Source organism: Chrysoperla carnea, chromosome 2, assembly GCF_905475395.1.
Source record: "Chrysoperla carnea chromosome 2, inChrCarn1.1, whole genome shotgun sequence".
Classification (NCBI taxonomy): Eukaryota; Metazoa; Arthropoda; class Insecta; order Neuroptera; family Chrysopidae; genus Chrysoperla; species Chrysoperla carnea.
This window is the reverse complement of record NC_058338.1, coordinates 22,980,456-23,003,868: the sequence shown is the minus strand read 5'-3', so window position 1 is coordinate 23,003,868 and position 23,413 is coordinate 22,980,456. Positions and strand designations below refer to the sequence as shown.

Here is a 23,413-nt window from a genome sequence, read left to right as displayed (position 1 = left end):
TTTTGACCTGTGAAAATTTGCTGACTATGGTAAATCATCCTCGTGACTACACCATTTTTCTTACCATGAATTCAAAAACTTTCCTTAACTTGTAAGTTTAGCTACTAAGAAAAATCAGACTAGGTTGCTAAGAATCTCAGTGTATAACTTATTTTAATAAGAACTTTGCTCGTCTAGACATACTCATTCAACGCAGGGATAAGACACTCATATTATAAAAAATATTCAACTAGTTATTTCGTAAAAAAACATTCATTCAGGCCGATTTTTTTAAAAATATCTCAAACTACGTGCAAATACTATAATTTTTCGAAAGAATACTATAAGTTTTCGAGAAATCTATCTATGTACAGAGTCCTGTAAAATTCTGGTAAACCGGTTCTAAACAAATTGTTTGGAAGTGGAGTATGTCGTTCTGTATGGGTAGATAAAAAAATAAAAGATTATATCAAGTACACCATATATTACATAAAAATTATTAATACAAAAGTTATTGGCCGTGCTTTGTAGATATTCATCCTCAGTAATTTTAAAGAGGAACTGATATCGTCAATAACTATATTCAAAATCATCATACGCGAGCACTAAGATGTTGCTAAGATTATTAATATTCTAAGTTGTTCAAAATATGCTACTAATAGCGAATCAATATCGGAAATAATGCTTTGTTAACTAAACAAACTTAAGAGAAATTACATAGGTTCACACGAATCCGACAAAGTCTTCAAAAAATAGACAGGACATTAAATTTCGATTTTAACTAATCATAATTACTCCTATTCTGTATGTTATTCGTTGCTAATTTGGTGACGGTCTGCACACTGGTGGTTTTGTGTGTATACAATTTATACTTTTCCAAGTATCTAGCAAATTGCCGTTGTCGTACGAACACTGAAATGTGTAAATGGAACCTACATAAATTCGATACACAAATTTACATCTGTAGAGAAATTGAAGAGATAATAATACATAATTTAAAAATTATGTATTTCTTTGATCCTTGTTCGACAAAGATATATGTTATTTTTTAATTGTTGATTAACACCCGTGAGTGGCTTCATTTAAGTGGAACATACAACGTTTTCATTTACGAAAACTTCTGAAATTGGGGAGTTTTCAAAGTGGAAAACATGTCAAGAGAACGACCTATTGAAAAAATATGAGCATCCATTTGCTTTTTTCTTGAATGCAAAAATTAGCCAGTTGTTGGAAAACGGCCTAATATTTTTGTAGGTCACTATTATTATCTCTTATATTCATTTATCTTACATTCAAGAAGAAGCAAATGGATGTTCATAATTTTTCAATAGGTTGTTTTCTTGACATGTTTTCCGGTTTTCACATTGAAAACGCCTCAATTTCTAAAGTTTTCGTAAATGAAAACGTTGTAGGTTACCGTGAAATGAAGCCACTCACAAAGTTTCGTAAGGGTGTTAGTTACGAAACCACACCCTCCTCTGTACTGTAGACTACAACGAATCATTTTCAAAAATAAAAAGGTCTATAAAAGGACTCACCCATTAAAATATTTTTAATGAACTGTACACGAACAAAAAAAGAATTTAAAATGACTTCATAGAAGAAGAAACAATAATTGGTTATATTTATGTATATAAAACGATTTTTTAAATTCAAATTAAAAGTTTTGTCACACTAGTAGTACCTACTTAAAATGTTTTGCGTTTTTTTAAATATATAAATTAATATTATTGACATGTGTATGTACATATATTGTTAAAAAATTATAATTTTATTATTTATTTATTTATTCAATTAATTTTTTTAAATAATAATATTTTGTTATTAAAATATATTGTAGGTATTTTTTGATATATTTTTGTGTGTAATTTTGTAATTTGTTGATAAATATTCAATTTTTTTAATCGAAAATTATTATTTAATACTATAATGACATGATTCGCGAAATATAACGTTACGCAAAGAAAGAAATAAATATTTTGGATTAAATTGTGTCGGTTTTTATTTTAAACAAGAGCGTGTCTGCTTTCTACTATGTAGTGATTTTGCTCGACCATAGTCATTTTTTGTGATTTGTGTAGCCATTTTTAGAGTGATATTAGTACGTTTTAAAGGGAAATGAAAGTTGCGCATTGTAATTGCTCTCTATCTTCAATTAAAATACTCAACGTGGGTTTTCAAAGCGGGCAAGGAGTGTCATAGAAATCACGCTTTTACTCTATCTACCGCGATTGGTTTCGATTTTTTTTATTAAATCTTTGTAATTCTGAGACGACTTATACCCTTTTTGAAATATAATCTCACCTAATTTAATGCATCTAATAATGACGAACCAAAATATTTATTCATTGCTCTTGATAACATAATTCACTAACTATACTTCACCAGAAAATTATTTAAATTCTAGTAATTAAATCGTTCACAGTACCAATCGATTAACTCCAATTTTTCAAATTTTACCTAAAATTAAGTGCCAAAGTACTTAATTGAGTCCTTACTTTTTCTTGTTATAGCATATTTCCTTACAAATCAAATACATACAAATTTTTTGACAAATGTACATTATTTAACTACATTTAATTATTTTTTAAAGTACTCAATCATTTTTTTTCTGGTGAGCGACTTAATTCTATTTTTACAACTATCGTTGGATATCGATAGTTAAAAGTCGAAAAAGTCAAAATTATCTTTTGATTAATGTATTTATCTTCTGGTGAAAAAATCCGATAATACTGTTCTATAGATTCAATTATTTTAAACTGTTAAAAAGTGCTGTATGACATTACGACAAAGATAAAAGATATTTAACAGTTGTTCATGGAACAGAGAATATGCATGATTTTTTTTTATTTGCTTTAACAGACAGCAAAGAAAAGCCTTCAAAGATTTGTTGGTATCTCTTTCTAGTAAAACCGAATTCAGCATGGAGTATCTATGGTATCATATGGCTGTAGTAGCTTCTAACACCACAGTATCTGTCGGATATCTCTGTGTAATTAGTAATTTAAAATGCTTATACCATCCGTATTCCTTGACTGATTTTAAATTTAATATTGTGACTTTTTAACAATTTTTTTGATAGTGTTTTAATTGTTAAAAATGCGTTATTTTCGAGTTACAGGCTCTACTCGACCTATATTTTCATAAAAAATTAACAAAAAGCATTTCTGTTTTTCATTAAAAGGGTCTATTATATACATAAAGAATTGGAGAAACAGTTCCTGTAACTATTTTTAAAATTTAGAAAATTTTTTGATTACTATTTTAGATGAACAAAGGAATGTTTTAAAATAGTCAGTTGTCTTGACGTTTACATTTTAATTTAAATGAGTTGTCATCAAAGAAAGATAATTATCTTTTATTTTGACGATTTTCTTCAAAAATTCATAGCTACAACATTTCAATAGTTAACATCTAATCTTAATAGAATCACGATCCATTCTTTATGTATACAATTTTTACAGCACAAAATCTAAATGTATGTTTATAAGCATTTTAATAATTTTTTATAGAGTCACAATATCACCAATATTTTTCAAAATAAATTAATATGAGTTTAATATATTATTTTTCTTCTTTCATTTTTTAGTATATGTGATTTTTATGGAAATATTAATTTTTATTCTTTTGTGAAACAATAAATAAATGAAATGAAAATGAAAATTTTCATTTTTTAAATAAAATTTTTCATATTATTTTATTGAAAGTTTATTTAGGCCAATTATTGATATTTGAAATTATATTTTCTCACTTGAATCAATCAAGGTATTTGAAGCAAGCCAATCAGACGGCGCATTTAACCTGAACTACAGCGGCGATGATCATATTTGTGAGATTTATATCTTTCCATCAGAATCTGGACTGCTATGGGTTAAAAAGAGACTTTAAGTTAAGTCAGTTATTAGTCTATTATGCAAAATGATCAATTACAAAAATAATTAAATTGTTGTGCAACAAATAAAGTTCCAATGAGGAAATTAGTAACTTTAACAAAATCCATCATATAGCCCACGAAAATGCTCATTTAAATTTGAATAGTAAGTTTCTTAATAATAGCATACAAAAAAAGGAGTGAAAGAAAGATTGATTCGTCTAAGCGTTGTTCGTAAAAAATTCATTACTTCTCTGAATGACATATTTCTTAGATCTATCACTTCACTTTGGGTCATTCTCATTTATAATGACGGACATACAATACTACATTTTTACGGAATCGACAAGAACATTTCTGATGCTAAATAGCTAGAAATATTTGCTGTTTTTCTGGAAATTAACTGAGTGATGAAAGTTGGAATAGCCCGTGGTTTATTCTTTATAAAATTTTAGCGCATCCGATCAGCTATTGATGGATTTAAAATTATATACAACTAGTTCAATTGATCTTTTATTGACTTATAGAAAGCAACAGCCCTGGTATAAAGGCAAAAGAAAAGGAAACACTACAGAAATTATCCCACCTATTTATCTCCGTGGTATTCAGGTTAAAAGCTCGTTATAAATGACTTGTTCGAAAATTGACTGTGGGAAAAATTTACAGAGCAAAAAATGTCTAAAAAGTTTACAAGAAATACGAATTTAGATAATCCTCAAATGTGGAAAGTTTTATCAAATATCCGTAAAATAGAATATCAAATATCTGTATTATAATAGAACCGGATTTACATAAATTTATTTAGTACTCCTTTAATAATGACTCCATTGTAGCCAATAAAAAAGGTCATTTTTGTCCTCTCCTATAATCTGGCCCATTTTTATATATGAAATAAATAAAAAAAAAATAGTTGCCTACTTACAAATAAAAAGAAATATTAAAAAAAATATTTATAAGTAAAATTTGACTAATAAATCTGAGACGAAAAACTCTTGAATTCTTCTGGAATATATTAATTAATACTTGATTTCATTTTTTTTACATCTATATATATTACACAAAATCAATAATTATCAAAGAACTATATTAATTGGTAGTACTCTAATAGAAAAATACTCCAATATAGAAAAGAAAATCATGTCTGTAAAGAAAATCAATCAAGTGCAATATAAAAAATAAAAGTTAAAATTTTGTTTTTTTGTTTTAATAAAAAGTTCTATATTATATTTCTACGCGCGTTTAGAGTGTATCGCGAAAACACTAAAAAAATTCGATTAGCAAGATAAAGTAATGTCAAATTTATATGAGTCGATTATTAATACTGTATGTTTTGATAGTATGATGGTGATGAGGAAAAGAAAATTTCGTCTTCTCTCTTACGAATATCAACTGTCAAAACATCCGATAAAAGGAATCGAAATCAAATAATTAAATGATTTTTCATAAGCTAGTCCAGTATGCATAAATTATTTATATAAAATAGTTGTTCTTAAGTTTTAGTTAGATACCAACGATCTCATCATACGCCATCGTGAAAGTAAGTATTAATGAAACAACAAAATAGCGAAGTAAGTCGTTATTTTGTTCCATTCAGTTTCAATTTTAAATATTTTTGTTTAGATTTTAAACATTTATAATGTAGCGCCAGTATGAGAAAATTTTTTTACTACTTATTCTAATCAAGAAATTTTTGTTTGCTCGAGTTATTTTCATTTATTGGAACAAACATATCAATTTTTTTGATTAATTTATATGGTTTTCGTAGAAACTCTTTACATTTTATAGTCGAAATGTTTTAAAAATTGTATTTTTGAAACTAAAACTCAAAACATAGACTAAAAATTTGGTCAATTGTTGAAAACTAATTAAGGTAGTTCCCAATAAGATAAATTTATAAGAATATTTGCGATTGTGGTTTACAATTCTGCTTACGAATTGACTTCGATAAAATTAATATTAAACCTTTTAATAATTTATATTCATAACGAAGCCTGAAAAGACAAATAATGAAAATTAAGCCAAAAAACCTTCCGCTCAATTCAGTCCTTGATGTTTTCAAAAATTTGATCCTAGGTCCGACGCTGCTGTTAGTTCTATCAAACCAAAGTGGCACCGAGCAAAAGAGAGTGTAGATTTACAAACGAATCAAAAACACTTAAAGAAGGCTTTGAGCATACTTTCAGCATGCGCCTAGTTAACAGCCAATATGAGAGAGACTCACCCCACTCGGTTATACTCCATTCCTTTTAAAATATTCCTATATCCATGGTGCAGCTCAGTGCTACTTTGGTTTGATAGAACTCTGACAATGTCAAAATAAATATATTTCATGTAAAAATTTGCAATGAATTTTTATTCAATTTTTTTTTTTAAATTTTATGTACACTTTTTTTCTTTCAAATAAAAGCTATATGAATTTCCATTTAAATATTATTTAATAAATATTTTCCAATTAATTAATAGTAAATATATGTCATAATAAGTTAGTTAATATATTTGTTATGTAATTAATTTACTTATGCTTCTTATGTAATTTAGATTGTGAATGATTTATGTACTTATGCTGTTTATGTTTGTGTGTGTGTTCGCAAAGGCATTACTTTATCTAGCGTCTCAATTATCATATTATTTATAATAATAATAATTAATATAATAGGTACATATGGTACGAGAGGAACGTTTAACGTTACAATAACAATACATAATTCGTTTTTAATTGAGATGATGCCTGCTATACGACAGTGCCACTATTATTACCACCACTTACGCCGCCTGCTCCACCACTCCCTCCCGCACTTGTTCCAATTGCAGCTGTTATTGTTGTGGATGTATTATTCAATCCACCACCACCAGGCATTCCCTAAAAGAAAATTATAGCCTTTAATAACGGAGGACCTAGCTTTTGCTTACTTTAACATGAAGGAATAAATAATTTAGCTGCTATTAACTGAGAAATCCTAAATTTTGAGTTTTAAGCCTGTAAAGTATAAACCCTTCTTTTTCTATTTTGTTATTTTGCACAAAGAGATATAGTTGCAAAATATATATAGCAGCCATTCTCTTCATTTAGTGTTAAGCGAGGAAAGTTTAGACTAGTAGTTGAAATTATTTGTACCTTATTTCCAACTTTTATTATGAATTTACTATGAAAACATATCATCCATCTACCGTTTTCCCATAAGACCAATGTTAAATATGCCTACTTTTGAAGTCCTTTATTTATTTAAATAATCGGGAAACTCTCCTAAAATTTTCAGGATTAATTTAGGCTTAGCCCAACTACATATATAAAAAAAAAATTAAGCCTTTTCTCTAAGCTGATAACATCTTGCTGAACAACCCTGTATATAGAGATCTCTGTATATCATTTTAATAATTAATTTAATATAATTCTGTAAAATTATTTCATTTATTTATATATTTATTATTTTTAGTTAATAATTAGTCGGAACTTAATTTATATTAAAAATAGCTAATAGTTAGACTTGGTTTATTTTGAAATAGAACTGTACCACCTTCAATAATTGAATAAATCAATATCCGTCTCTTAATTTACTCTACTCATTAGAGCGAACAAAAAACGACTAACCTTTCAATGAATTAAGTATATTTAAATATTAAAAAATTGAATATCTCTTACCGCACTACCAGGTCGTGCCCATGTATAAACAATTCCTTCTTGGCAAGCTGTGACAAAACAGTCTTCACGAAATACTAATGTTGTAAGACGCTCTTGAGCGATTTTCTTACAAATTAATGGTTCTAGGACGGGACATTCATCAAAACGGGGACATGCCGGCGTACCAATTAACCTAAGTGGATCACATATTGATGACTTATCCATACTATTTGACGTATTCACTTTGTCATTATCGCGCTTATTTACATCCGTTAAATTTTTAGTCCTTAATGTCACTGTATTGGTTTTTAAATCACTGGAATTACTGGCACCTTTTGAACCTAAACTAAAATTACGTTTATGTGAACTATCTGATTTTTTATCGCCAAATCCCAGTCCGGTTGTTATTCGTTGTGTAAATGAATTAACTGTTGTTACGGTATTACTGACAGATACTGAAGGACTTCCATGAATATTATTACCAATTTGCACTTCGTTCGTTCCAGTTGTTGTGTTTGTTTGACCATTATCTTTACAATTGGTTACAGTTGGTGATACAGAATTTGATAAACTGATATTCACATTATTACTCTTTGAGTTCAGAACTTTTTTACTATTACTATCGGCATGATTTACACTAATGTTACTTATTTTACTATCACTTTTAAGACCCACTTTATTTATGGTTGTTTTTATAGTTGATGGTTTACTAGTTGTCACTGGATCACTACTAGTCGACGTTCCATCACCTATTTTGTGTCCATTGCCACTAACAAATGTTCCAGAACCAGTAAAATTACCTGAACCTAAAACACTTGTACGATTTTTATTTAAACATAACGGCTGTCGAAGAACATCTTCAGTAATATCCCATAAACAGATTTGTGTATCCTGACTAACAGAACCTAGTCTATAACATGTTCCAACTGCTGATGTTGATACACGATTATTACAATCGGATCCTGTACTATTGCGATTCGATAACGGTTTGTTAAAATTACGTTCGTATGTGTTACGACTGATAATCGTTTGTTGGCTTTCATCATCACTACCAGAGAAATCATGACAATCCGGTTCACTGAATGATGTTGTAAATGGATCAAATGCAACAACTGATACCCATGATCGATGTCCTTGACCTCGAGCAACTACACGTCGTTCATGGAATGACCAAACTGTAACTAAATCATCTTCACCGCCGACAACAATGTATCGTCCATCTGGTGACCAACATACACAGAGAAAACCGCCAAAATATGATCGCGCCATACCAATCAATTCCATTGTATCGTAATGAAATACACGCAGGAAACCATCTTGAGACACAACAGCTAAATTCGTACCACATGGCGAAAATGCAAACTCATTTATACAACAACCTGAAACGTTTAAATTGATGTTAATGTTTTCTATTCTTAAATTGTGAAAGTTTAAAAAATCTAGTTTAAATTTTTATCATGCAGTCCTTAATTTATCAAGTTTAAAATATGCTGTTAAAATTGCTAAAACTGGTGCTGATATCATCAAATTTTTCGACTATCAAAAATGTTGTAGGTTAAATTAAAATGCATTCAATTTTTCAATAGGTTAACTTATAATAAATAAAAAGAGGAATCTTTTTTCCCAAACAGAATGATAGGTTTTTTTTGAGAGGTTGACAGCAACTCCTTCATGCATACATCATACACTACACCAGTCCATCACAAGTATTTAAATTAGTAATAGTAGTATTTGTTATAATCTCACATACACGGAGAAAAGCCATTTAATCATTTCTAGTAAAATTAAATTGCTTTTACGCGGTTGGTTTGAACAATATGACAGATTTTTTCATAGCACAGAGTTGACGACAATCAGTCAGAATACTGGAATTTTAACAGTAATTTTCTGGAGTATTGGAATAACTTTTAATGGAATTAATAAAGCGGCACCCCATATACATAGTATAGATCTTATTATCACTATACATGATCTTATTATTTCTCCAGCCTGTTTTTCTGTCACAGGGCGATATCATCATTATTTCTTTACTAAATTCCATTATTTATCCCTCATTTTCAAGTTTATCGTGCTGGCTAATGACGAAAAATAGTCTCAAGGTCTAAAAATGTACCGCTTCTCTTAAATTTGAAATTTAAAATCTCGAAACTGCCATAACGCCATAATAAATCCAAGAGTAATAAAATTAAGTGTAATTTTAAATGGATAATTATTATCAAAATATATTTCAAATTGAACTATGTATTTTTAAAACATGTTCTAATACTAATTTAAGCAACGACCACTGGTAGATGTTAGATACAAACCTTCATTACCAATCACCCATCGGTATAAAGGATTTCGCGTTGATTTTGTTTTACATGTATGAATCGCGTACCCATCACCCTGTTTAAATGGTTGATAATTTGGTGGTGTTGTACCACACATTAATTCTTCATTGTAAACATACAGTTGACCTGAGGCATGTGATACAAGGAATAGATTTGTTGAACCAGGTACCCAATGTATACATGTTACTTTTGTTTTATCAATTAAACGCTGTAACATAAACAATTTTAAAATTATTAGATTTTCATTTGAATATTTTTATCATAAACAGTTTCTTTTTTTTTTTTGTAATTTAAGATTATAGTTCAAATATCCATAATGTTTACTTTTTGATAAAATTTTATTTGATAACAAAATATAGTATGAATAAAATGTAATCGTAATTTTAAGTAAATAGGACAATTTATAATAATTCAATTTATTGTTCGATCCCATTTTTACTTTTATACAGGATGATTTTGATATTATTAAAAAAAATTTGCACATAATTTCAGCCATTATATTTTTACACCAGTGAACACATTAGGAGATTAACAAAAATAATTAAAACAACTATTTTTTTACAAAATATCATTAATAGTTTTTAAAGTTTTTCTTGTGTAGAAGGTTGAAGGCGGTAATAGACCTGGGGCCAAAAACAATATTTTCAAAAATAACCTCAACAATAATAACCCAAGAAATTAATAACCAATGATCACAATAGCCCAAAAAAGACTACCTCAAAGAAAAAACCAAATAGCTTTTACCACCATAATTTGTATCTGAAACTCTTGCCGTGAAAATCACTTTCTAATAGTACCATACTTAGTTCCAACTTTTTGTCACCACACTCTCCCATTGAGGAAACATTAATAATATTGTTGCTTCCCGGCGCCATATTGACTGTGTGTGGGTTTCAGCGCCAGGTGACAGAAGTGGAACTAAATTTAAATGGCTAGGCTAGGCAAGTAGTTAAGTGTTATCTATCTAAATCATTTGCCCTAGTTGTTTAATTGAATGGCTTAATATCGATCAGACAGCTAGTTTAACGGCGTCGTTTAGTAAAAAGGAGAGAAAGTTACTCCAGTTTCTTATAATACCTATCTGCACACGTCCAGTGAAGCGGGTGGGAAAATGTTGTTGTTCTATGCATATAAAAAGAAATTGACCGATTGACATAATCAATGAATAGCCAAAACCTTGCGGCTAGGGCCGTGAAAATTGGTATGTGGGTTTCTTTGACACTATAGGAAAGACTAAGGAAGAATTTTTTAACTCTTGAGGTGGAGATTTTAAAATTTATTTCACGCACTATCAGCGAGATTATACCATGGGCTATTATCAAAAAAATTAGAATTCCACACAAAAAAATTAAAACCAACGAAACTGTGAACAAAGGGCCATGTTGACGGGAAATGAAGTTAAGATTATAACACAATATCTTCGTACTTAAAAAATTGAACTACCAGCGACGCGGGTAGTTAAAAGCTAGTATATACATATACCGTATTCATTATTTTATGTACATGGGCCATGTTGACGGGAAATGAAGTTAAGATTATAACACAATATCTTCGTACTTAAAAAATTGAACTACCAGCGACGCGGGTAGTTAAAAGCTAGTATATACATATACCGTATTCATTATTTTATGTACATGGTTGCAATTTGAGCAAAAAACCAACAAAATCTACATTATTTAAAAAAAAATCGTTAACTTACATCTTCATTAAACAGTTTACTTAATTCTTTTTTCATAGGATCAATTAGTTGTATTTGACCAGTTGAAAATCCAATTAACAATGATACACTATCGGTAGTCATTGTAACAGAATTGAAATCATGACATGTAGGGTTTGTTCCCTTGTACATCTTCTTGTCAATAGGCTTATTTTGGTCTACTGCCTATAAAATATATAAAAATATTTAATTAAAAAATTAATTTTTGTTGGTTTTGAATTGAACTATAGTTATTCAAATAATAAACCTATATTTAGTTAATCTATACATGCTACTAAAATTAAATGTTTAATTCAAAGCTTTCAAAAGTTGTTGCATTCACTTAATGGAATCAATTTACACAACAACTATAAATCGATTTTTGAATCCATCAAATGGGGGAGGGGGGCTCTTAAGATAGTTTGATTAAATAGAAATAATGGATTCTTTTCTGGCATTAATAATTACGAGCATAAGAGCAAGTTTTGTTAATTTAGAGCAGAGATTCTCAAATTTATTTCGTAAACCACCCACTTCAAGAAACAATTATTTTTCAGCGCCCCCAAAATTTTTTAACTTTACCACACCTTTAAAATCATCATGGCATTTATTACTTTAATTTAGTTATAGAGTGATATATCAGTCTTATCCTATTTCGGAGTTCAGACTTTAATCGAAGCTTTTAACTAGCGATAGCAATTAAATCGTATAAAAAACCTGATCGAAAAAAGTAAGTATATGTTCTTATTAAACGTTATACATTTATTATACAAAACGCTTTCTATAAAATTATTATGCCTGATTGCCTGCGTCCGTCATTCAAGAAAACAATGACTTTTTTTTAGCCATCAACTCAATTTTTGGTAAAATTCGTAAAAATATAAGGAAAAAAATTCCTTTAAAACAATGCATAAATATTTCTTAAGTTTTATGCTTCTTTAAAAATTTATATCTATCTTTCAAACAACTTTCTATTATTTTCAGATTTTGAAATAAATTCATAGTAAGAAATACGTATTTTTGAATCACTTCATGAAAACTATTAGATGGCAATTTACAAATCCGGCTCCTATTCTATTCCGATAAATAAATATAGAATTTATACTTGATGCATCTTGATTAGCTTTTTGGTAAATTTGCCACTGTCCGGCTTAAAAGAACGCTTAATGAAATAAGTTTATAGAATTTAATCAAATTTTAAAAGACTATACTAATGTCTTGAACTGTCAAGACTATACTAATTTCTTGAAGGAATGTTAACTTAAGAACAAGTGAAAACAAACAATTGAATGAGTTAATTGTTGAAATACCATGTAAAGACAGTTTTGTTTTTTGACGTCACGTAAATAAAGAAAGATTTCCATTCTTATTTAGCCACACACACATAACTGATATTCCCATTTTAATACATACTACAAAATTTGCACTTAATTAGCGCCCTCGTGGGTAAACAGTGATGTTTACAAGAAAATGTTTCAAACAAAAATTGTTTATTTTTTTATAAGGAACATTTTTTACATTTAAACATTTGTTCTATCTCTAACGGTTTGCAAAATTTACGAGACACAATTGACCTATGTTGCTCATTTACGAACTCGACCTCACTTTTTACGTCTTAAGCACACTATAAAAATTTCAGATTGATATCTTTTTTCGTTTTTGAGTAATCGTGATGGCAGACGGACAGACGACAGACAGACAGACATACATACGGAAATGGACTAATTAGGTGATTCTAGAACAACTAAACCAAAATTTTTTTCGTAGCATCAATATTTTTATGCATAACAAACTTGGGACTAAACTTAATATACCTTGCATATTTCATATATACATGGTATAAAAACTATGATCGTATAACCTTTTCTCAATCTTAAATAGACATAAGCTGCACTAAATATTATGCCCTTTAAAACTGAAATAAATCAATCATTCGATAAGAAATTTTTCTTTCCTTTGCTTCATTCGAAGAGAAAAACGTTCAAACTAAATAATTACACGTAAAATAAAAAACCGAAAACTGAAGTGTAGTATTTTAAATTATTTTTACTTCATCAATTAATCTAGTTGAAATATAAGTTTAGTTATTTGAATAATTACAAAAGTTAAAAAAAATGTATTCAATTCATATGAAAATGAAGGCTGAACTTACTTTTTTAATGCCTTTATAAACATAAACATACAACTCTTTACCATAATTAAAACATATTTTATCGCCGTTACCGGACGGATCTGGCATTGTAACAAACGAAACACGGACTTGTGCACCACTGGAGCCTTGATTGTTGGGATATCCGCCACGACTTGGACGGGAATATTCCGACAAAGTCATCAATCTGTAAATACCCTCCCTTGTTGAAAATTGTGTTTTCACATCATCTTTTCCACCCGTATCCATTTGTACGGCCATTTTTTTAAGTAATTAATAAAATACTTCATGGGGCGGTTACTAATTTACATCGTACAATCATTATTGTATTAGTTGGTTATCACTAAACCAGTACCACTCACATAATTTTTTATTTCCGATTTTAATGCACTGATTTTGTTGAGTTGAGGTTGCCATAAAGGATGAATACACTAGTTATATTGACATATCTATAAATACTTTAATTTCTATTTATTTGTCAAAAAATCATCACAAAAAAAGTGTAAATTTTATCAAATGTGATAGATCCTTTCATTTTATTTCATGTAATTAGAGACAATCGAAACTTTTCCTTCTTTTTCGTTTAATAGTTTACGTAAGATTCACCTATAATGAAAGGTATGTGTTTTCTTGTATCAACGATTGCCTAATACGCATGTGTGTATTTTACAAGACATATGACATTCAGCGCTATTTTTAAATTTGCTTTTACATTTTAAAATCAACATTATTTGAGGAATTAATAAAACATTTCAAATATTCGGATTATATTGTTTTAATTATAACATGTATGCTTGAATAAATATAAAAGCTAAAAAATATCTTAAAGTGATATTTAAATTTGTTTCCTAGAAATAGTTTCCAAGATATTTAATAACGCAAAAACAATTCCTATAAAATTTCAAATTTAACTTCTATATCCATTTCGCATTTTATTCATTACCATTCCAATTTAGTCTGATTATTGAATACAACAGGTTTGAATTGAATGTGGATACTTGAATCATTTCCATTTGAATAAGCATCAATATAGAGATTAATTGGAAAATAAAATTATAGTTTTTATCGATTAAACCCTATTTATTCAGAATCAAAGTTTGTAGGAATATTAATAGAATTGCATACTAGTACAAACTTTTAATTAGGATATTTTCGGATTTAATTGAATTAATTAAGAGACTGGAAAGAATTGAAAATCAATTAGTTAAAATCTCTAAATACAGGGCTATCACTAAGAGAATATTTCATGGCGGAATAAAATGTTTTTTTTTGTTTTTTTTTTTTTTTTTTTTTTTTTAATGTGTCGGGATTTAAACTTGAAACTTTCCAAAAGCTGTTTTGATTTTTACCCTGATTAAAAAGTTCATATTTCAAAAAATGTTTTGAACAAATATATTCGTTTTTATAAAGAAAATCTTTCTAATAAGTGGACCTCTAACTTTTACCAGTGACGAAAACGAGATCTAGTTCATGTTGCTTAATATGAGATGCTCCCCTTTGATCCGAACAACCCTAGCTTGAAAAATTTTTTTGTGACTTACTTTCAACGATGGGCGTTTTTAAAAATTGGTTACGGACTTCTGAGATATACTGGTCAAAAAATATTTTTGGAATCAATGGATCTTAAGCCTCTAAATTTTATAAGAAAAGAAGTTATAATAAATAATATCAAAATATAATTATAAAAAATTTATTTACAAAAAAAATCGATATACAGTGTATTAGAATCCCGGATCCCAAGCAATTTTTTGAGGTACATGATTTATTTTGTAACAAACCAAAGTATCACCTGGTTTAAATTCAATTGTCTTATCTTTTAATTGTAAACCACATTCCGTATCATTTTTAATTGTGTCTACTTCATTTTTTAGATGACGCATCGAATCCAAAGTGCCTGTGAAAAAAAACCAGTATGAAAAATACTAATAATGTTACAATGTTGTATCGAGGAGTGGCTAAGATAAGCTAAGCACACATAACAACAGCTAGGTCATTATTTGATTGTGTTCGGTTGACACTGACTAGAATGCGATTGAGAAGCGTAGTGGGTACACTACCACCTTCATAGCTTGGGATATTTAAGATAATCCTACTTGCAGGGCTTAAATACAAGACGATGAAGCCCATACATGTTATTTGGACCTGCAGAAACCTGTATGGAGTAATAGATTCTTTCAATTCAAAACTCTGGACCCATCGATCCACGGAGCAATTCCAGCAGATTAGCTGTGAACTTTTTGCGCTGTCTCAGACCTCAACATAATTTTGTAGCTTCATCTGCGTCAAGTGGGACTTTTCATTCAGAGACGCTTCGCCTCTGGGTGACGAGTTGTTCTGAAGGAGGGTACAGAGGATCCCTTGGTGTTAGGAACCCATTGAACTTTGTAGAATATCAAATTCCTCAAACTTTAATCTAAATTTCCTATTTTAAAAACTCCCTCTTATTTTTTAACATCTATTAATAACAGATCTGATGATTGTGAAATAAATATTCAGAGATTAAATCGAACACCCGGTATATTTTATACTCAACAGATAATAATTTGCCTTAAGATGAGAAAAATATCATCAAACTAAGTATACCTTCATGAATAACTTCATTTCCACGAATTAATCGATACAATCCAGATTTTTTTAATACACCTTTTGTACATCGACATCCAGCAACTGGTATCTTTTTTTTACCTTCAGTAATTATAAATTGTTGTAAAACATTTGCTTCGCCTACAATTTCCTCTTGATCTTTTGGTTTTAATTTTGAACTCATCGCTTCTTTTAAATCATCAATTAATTTATAAATAACATTATGTCTTTTAAATAATATATTCTTCTCTTTGGCAATTTGTAATATACTTGTTGGACAATCAACATTAAATCCATAAATGATCGCATCAAATGTTTCACCAAGTTCTAAATCAGTTTCAGTAATATTACCAACTCCATAATGTACTAGATCTAATTTACACATGTTATGACAATCGTATGTTTCTATTACATCTAAGATTGCTTCGACGCTACCATCCACATCTCCTTTCACAATTATATTAACTCTAGGTATACTAGTATCTTCATCTTGGATCTCTTTTTGTCTAGGTCCTGTGGGTTTTAAACGAAATTTACCCATACGACGTTTGTGCTCTAATTGTGCTCGATATGCTGTTAAATGCTCATTCGTTTTTTGTTGAACAATTACAGCGTCCGCCAATTGTTTTTCTTCCAGTTTTTTACTTTCTCGGTACTTAATCACTTGATGCGCATGTTTCTAGAATAAAAATTATCATTTCTTATATTTCATAGAACAACTGAACTTTGATTATTTAAAGACGAAATGTCTGTCTTTAAATAATCAAATTTTCGTATACATCTATTTTTTTACCTCACTTTCAACTTCTAACATTTCATCACCTGCAGATGGCAATTCTCGCCAGCCAAGAATTTCAACTGGCATTGAGGGTGGTGCTTCATTCACTGGTTGACCATCATGATTAAACATTGCACGCACTTTAGCCCAAGCACATCCTGCTACAAGTACTGTTCCTTTTCGTAGTGTTCCTTGCTGAACAATCGATGTTGACAATTTTCTATATAAACAAACAAACAAAATTAATTAAAATTCATGCAGCGCCGAGAATCATTTACCCTATTTACGTGTTTTTTTCATGTATATACTATGGCCAAGTTTTAGGACATATATATTATTACGTATAAACAGGGATCTAATAATTATTTCTTTTCTTAAAATTGACATTTACAGGATAAGATCAAACTTTATTCAAAATAAACTTAATAATTTTGAAATGTTTTTGGAGAAATTGAACTATCAAGAAAATTATAAATATTATAATGTATTACCCTCTTCGGGGATCAGTTTTGCTTTCAATAATAACACCTGCAGCGGAACTTTTTGGATCGCCCTTAAGATCCATAATATCGGCTTGTAAAACTATTGCTTCAGTTAAAGTATCTAAGTTAGTTCCTTTTAAAGCTGATATAGGAATTGCTTGAACGTCACCTCCAAAATCTTCCACTTGAATTCCATGTTGCATTAGCATTTTTTTTGTTCGGTCCTAAAATTAATTATTTATTTCGAGTTATATTATTTTATAATTATACCTCGTTCACTGGAAGATTGTCCTCGTTTTCTTATGGTAGAAGGATAAGTTAATTAATTAATTTCTATGGTCTCTTCACTGATAAAAACTACTTTTCTTGTTAAGGAAATAAAATTTCCCCGATCCAAACATTTGTGTATTCATAATCTTTTACATGACATTATATTTTTGTGTATAAAACAGTAATAATATATAAAGTAGAGTATCTAAAACTTCGAGACATTATCGAATATTTCACGAAGTATCAATTAACAAAATTATTTTAATGGAGGAATCTGATCGAAGCGGAAAAATCCTCTGAGTGAACTAGGTATATTTTTTTATGTTATTCTACAAACCGTACAATGTCTGCCCCAGGCTTATCAATTTTGTTAATAGCAACCAAAATTGGAACTAAAAGAAAATTAAAATTTGTTAATATTTATTAAAATAAAATAAACTTTCTAAATTCTTTTTCTAAAATAATTAAAAAATTAGCATTTTTCTATGATGAACAGTGCCACCTTTCAAAGTATTGACACTGGTATGCGTGAGTCAGTCCTTTATACTTGGTTAAAAGAAGAAAATTCATAGAATAGTTTTCGAAAAAAACGTTTTTCAAAATAATAACATGAGAAAGGCTTCTTTAGTACACCTTAAAAAATTACTTAAAAAAGAAATTACCATTAGCATTTTTAGCCATTTTAATTGATTCAATTGTTTGTGTCATAACACCGTCATCGGCTGCTACCACCAACACTACTAAATCAGTAACATGTGCTCCACGATTACGCATTGCACTAAATGCTGCATGACCTGGTGTATCCAGAAACGTAATCTTGTCACCAGATTTTAATTGTACTGAAAATAAAAATGACCATAGTAGAATTAAATCACGCAAAAACTATTGGAATTATTGAGACGTGGATATTTTTTATTTCATTGTATGACGTCTTCATTTAGTGACAATATGATCACGGGACAAAGCTTGCTAACTAGCTAGGTTGAAATTTACCTGAAAATGCACCAATATGTTGAGTAATACCGCCAAATTCAGTCGATACAACAGATGTATTTCGTAATGAATCTAATAATGTGGTTTTACCATGATCTACATGCCCCATAATAGTTACAACTGGACTTCTTCGAACTAAATTTTTTGGATTTGGTGGTTGACGTGTTACGTCAATATTTTCTTCAGAACGATGATTTTCTGTTTCATCTGGTGGTGAAACAATTTTATAGCGGAATCCAGACTTTTTTAGTATTTCGTAAACAGTTTGTGGATTGTCAATTACTGATTCTGGTTGTCTTAAATGATTTGTGTTGTCAACGTGAACCATTACATCAAACACGTGATCTAAAGAATCAAACAAAATTTGGAATTAATGTTCCAAGAATCGCTCAGCTTTGATGCATTTTTATAACTTTTCTCGTTTATATCAAGGCTAAATTTTCAATTCTTCATACAAACCTATACTCTTATTCATAACAGAAGCTAACTCCGCCACTGTCATATTTCTCCATACCCCTACAACATTTTCTGTACGTTTTGATTTTGGTGAATATTCTATAATTCTAGGAGCTTTCTAAAATAAAATTTTCATATAATTAACAGTTTTAAAGAATAGCATTTACCCAAACAGATTTAAGGAATATTTATACCATGCATATATGTAATATATGTATACTATGTTTAGTCCCAAGTTTGTAACGCTTAAAATATTAATGCACAAAATTTTGGTATAGACGTTTATAAAATCACCTAATTAGTCCATTTTCGGTTGTCTGTCCGTCTGTCTGCCAACACGATAACTCAAAAACGAAAAATGATATCAAGCTGAAATTTTTACAGCGTACTCAGGACGTAAAAAGTGAGGTCAAGTTCGAGTCAAATGAGCAACATAGGTCAATTGGGTCTCGATTGAGTAGGAGTTTTGTAAACCGTTAGAGATAGAACAAAAGTTTAAATGTATAAAATCTTCCTTATCAAAAAATAAACAACTTTTGTTTGAAACATTTTTTCGTAAACATCACTGTATTATATGGGGATATCAGTTACGTATGTGTGACATGTAAGTGAATGTGTAATGTGATCGAGTAATAAACAATGTCTGGCATGGTATTTCAACAACTAACTCAGTCAATTGTTTGTTTTCACTTGTTGATTTATAATTTGAATACAGACTAAAGAATGGTTGCAAAATGTTACGGTGTCCTGAACATAACTCGGACACTGTGCTATGAATATAGATTTTGCACGTATAAGTAATGTGGGAGACCTAGGGGAAACCTCAACGCGGTATCGATAGAAATTGAAAAGACCAAATGAGATGAACCCTTGTCCTCCTTTTCCAGATGGTAACACTAGAGGTGCTAGTAAAATATCAAGTTTATAAAATACCTACCCTTTCTTCAGCCGTTTTTCGTCGTTTGTTAAGGAATGATGTTAAATACAACAAATTTGATTGATTTATATGAATTGACCTACAATTCTGCACTTCATATTTTATATAATTAAATGCAAATCTGTAACAATCATAAGGCATTAACACAAAAATTTAAATTTACATACTTAATTTTAAAAAAAAATAAGATACATGCCTTTTAAAATTATGACGTAATACTGAAAATGCCATGGTAAATAATGAATTTGTATGAAACTATATTTTATAAATAATCGTTTTGTAAGTTGATAATAATTATATTATTTTTCAGTTCAATTCATAATTAATTATTTTAAATTATTAAAGTGTCATGCATTTTAAACGCCGACATCTATAGGTTATATTAGTTAAAGCATGGGCACAGACCAATATTATTCTAGAGTGCTGCTATTGCCACCCGCCTCGAATATCTGTGCCATTAAGAATCAGAGTGGAAGCTACCACCATGGCTTCCACAAGGTATGGCCAACTCGTGGATCCGAGTCTAAAATTATAGGCACGGATATCCGTGGAGGGTGGTAATCGGCACTCCTGTTATTCTATGGAACAGGATTAAGTTTTATTGAATATGGCGTGGGGTGGGACGATTTACGAACAAATAATCGTAAATTAATTTTAAATTTACAAATAATAAATAATCGATTGAGCTCTGCTGCATTTTTCAATCTTAATTGATAACTGGGAATTGCATTTCCGCCAACTGGTGATAATAATTTGTACTAATTAAAGCAAGAAGTTAACTCGTTATCAGTAGTTCCAATTTAGACTGCCAGATGGGAATACTTGTAGAAGGAAGATATATTCCGTCAACTGACGATAATAATAACTCATACTAATTAAAACAGGAAGTGGACCCGTTTTCAGTAGTTCCAATTTAGACTACCAGGTTACTTACCATTTATCAATAGACGGCTTAAAAGATAAATGACACTTCACTTTAAAAAATTTTAACTTGGATATTGAATCCGAACATAAAATATTAACTTGGATATTGAATAAATACATATATGCAATGGGATTTTGTAAAGATGAATTTGTATTAAATTGGAAACATATACGAATCATGATATTTATTCTATTATGTTACAATCTAATCATGTTTATGTATTCCACTATAATCATTTTAAGTTCGTACGAAATATACAAAAGAATTGGTATATATGTGAATTTAATATCAAATCAACAAAATGGTACAATTTATTGTCTGTTTATATTCTGTTCTGGATTCATAAGTTTTTGTTTTAATCTTTGTGCTATTATAATTATATTATGCTCTTTAACAAATACTGTGCATAAAAAAGTTAATGAATTAATGCTGGTTCATGTCATTGGTACTGGTATTTTAATTTTTATTCTAGGCGCACAATGTTTATTGCTGGTTAGTTCAATAAATATAAGTTTATATTCTATTGAATTTGAAATATTTTTGATTTAAAAATCTGTACATAAATTGAGAAAGGACAAAATATTTGTCTAAAATTTATTTGTATTGATAATCACACAAAGCATGTGTTCTGAAATCAATCCAGCATCCTTGCTAAATTTTAAATGCTATCAGATGAATGGTTACTAAGCCGCGTTACTACAGTAACTTTTGCTTGGTAGTGATCTGAATCAAATTTCAGAACACACGCATCAAATTTAACTGGGTCGATTTGTTTTTTATCGGTTTATCGTTATTAATTGCTGTATAGATTCATTTCTATAAACATGAAATCAATACAAGATTAACGGAAGATGGATTGAAGATTGAAATGAAATCTTATGCAAACGATACTGAAAAGAAAATTATTATTGATAAAATGCAAATTAAATACCAATGCTGTGGAAGTACATCCTTTCAAGATTGGTTTGAAGTTGATTGGTATCAACCGGAAGGACAGAATATTGCGTATATATTTATTGAATATTATTATTTAGATGCCTCATTTCCAAGATTTAGTCGTACAACACACTGCAGCCATTTTTAAGTCCTTATGAAACTTTCTCCTGCTCCAACTTTTATCACTAAACCGTCTGTGAATATGCTTATCTTATTGTTTCTTAACATGAGCTTCTTTTTCAATCTTCTATGAAAGGTGTGAAAAGCGTTTCGAAAATATTCCAGGGGTCCAAGAAAATGTCGTTAGTTGTGTTAGCAGCTCGAAACTGTTGTTTCTGCTTAGTTTCTTCTCATTTAATTTAAAAGGTGTGAATCTATGAGTTTTAAGGGCCCTTCTCTACACATTTCAGTTCAATACCGTGAAAACAAATATCGGAACTAATGTTATGATGAGTGAACAACTTAATAAGAGCAATGCATACGTTCACAGACATTTCTATATTAAAGAAATAGATATTTTACTGAACTGATGTTGCTGCTGGTTCTCTGTGTAAATGGACCTGTAAGATTATTTAAAAAGTTAGCAAACAGACGTAAATACGACTAGTTGAAAACCGATTTTATATAAAATTTTTGTAACACTCTTTCGTAATGTCTGAATTGGTTGTAGTATCGTAGATCCTATTACAAAATAGTGTTTTATTGATTTTTACGGCCTCTCAAGTACTTACCCTAAAATGTTTAATAGACTATCAGGGAAGGAGCTATCATTTATTTTTTCTAGAGAGAGTAATATCATTATCGATGGAACACCATTTAGCTGTTGTCGAATGGATATCTTGTACCCTTGCGTACATTCCCAATTATTAACTCAATACAATATCTTTTATGATCAAAATGAAGGGGTGCTTACTGTATACAAAGAAGGTTGTCTGAGTATTATTCGAAATATAACAGAAAATTTAACATACTTTGCCTCAATAGCATATTTTGGATTAATATTGTTACAGGTAAACATTTGTTTTTCTTTTTTTTAAACATATAAGGAATGAATTGATCATGAGAAACTAAAGCTGATAGGCGACCTCTCTTACCATTTTAAAACTAAAATGGCCAAAGAAAATTCAATAAAAAAATTGTTTTCTTTTGCTTTTTTATGTTTTGAAAGATTGAAATAATAAATGCTATTAAAATTTGTACTAAACCGTAAATGTAACTTAATTAGATTATTGGAGCTTTTGGAATGAGGATAATTCAAACTATTCATAGTGAAAATTATAAATATGAACGATGTGACAGTTATAATCACACAGGTTGGTTAATAAAAAACCCATCTTTTAGAAAACCGCCTCAACCTCCAACATTACCTACATTTTTGATAAATGAATAAATTTTTAAATAATAAAAAC

At 29.5% G+C, this 23,413-nt stretch overlaps 2 protein-coding genes across 2 annotated transcripts; both read right to left on the bottom strand.

The window, feature by feature from the left end:
- Positions 1-6,390: 6,390 nt before the first annotated feature.
- LOC123292043 (WD repeat-containing protein 20) lies at positions 6,391-14,220 on the bottom strand. The gene is made up of 5 exons (XM_044872546.1): positions 13,648-14,220; positions 11,499-11,681; positions 9,776-10,007; positions 7,491-8,848; positions 6,391-6,710 (listed from the first exon to the last, which is right to left on the bottom strand). The coding sequence occupies exons 1-5, from the start codon at positions 13,903-13,905 to the stop codon at positions 6,582-6,584; spliced, it is 2,160 nt and encodes a 719-aa protein (XP_044728481.1). The 5' UTR covers positions 13,906-14,220; the 3' UTR covers positions 6,391-6,581.
- A 1,098-nt stretch (positions 14,221-15,318) lies between these two features.
- Positions 15,319-20,241, bottom strand: LOC123291958 (translation initiation factor IF-2, mitochondrial). The gene is made up of 9 exons (XM_044872437.1): positions 20,144-20,241; positions 19,210-19,324; positions 18,751-19,095; positions 18,420-18,596; positions 18,100-18,149; positions 17,497-17,711; positions 17,021-17,225; positions 16,228-16,906; positions 15,319-15,538 (listed from the first exon to the last, which is right to left on the bottom strand). The coding sequence occupies exons 2-9, from the start codon at positions 19,250-19,252 to the stop codon at positions 15,366-15,368; spliced, it is 1,887 nt and encodes a 628-aa protein (XP_044728372.1). The 5' UTR covers positions 19,253-19,324; positions 20,144-20,241; the 3' UTR covers positions 15,319-15,365.
- Positions 20,242-23,413: the final 3,172 nt, after the last annotated feature.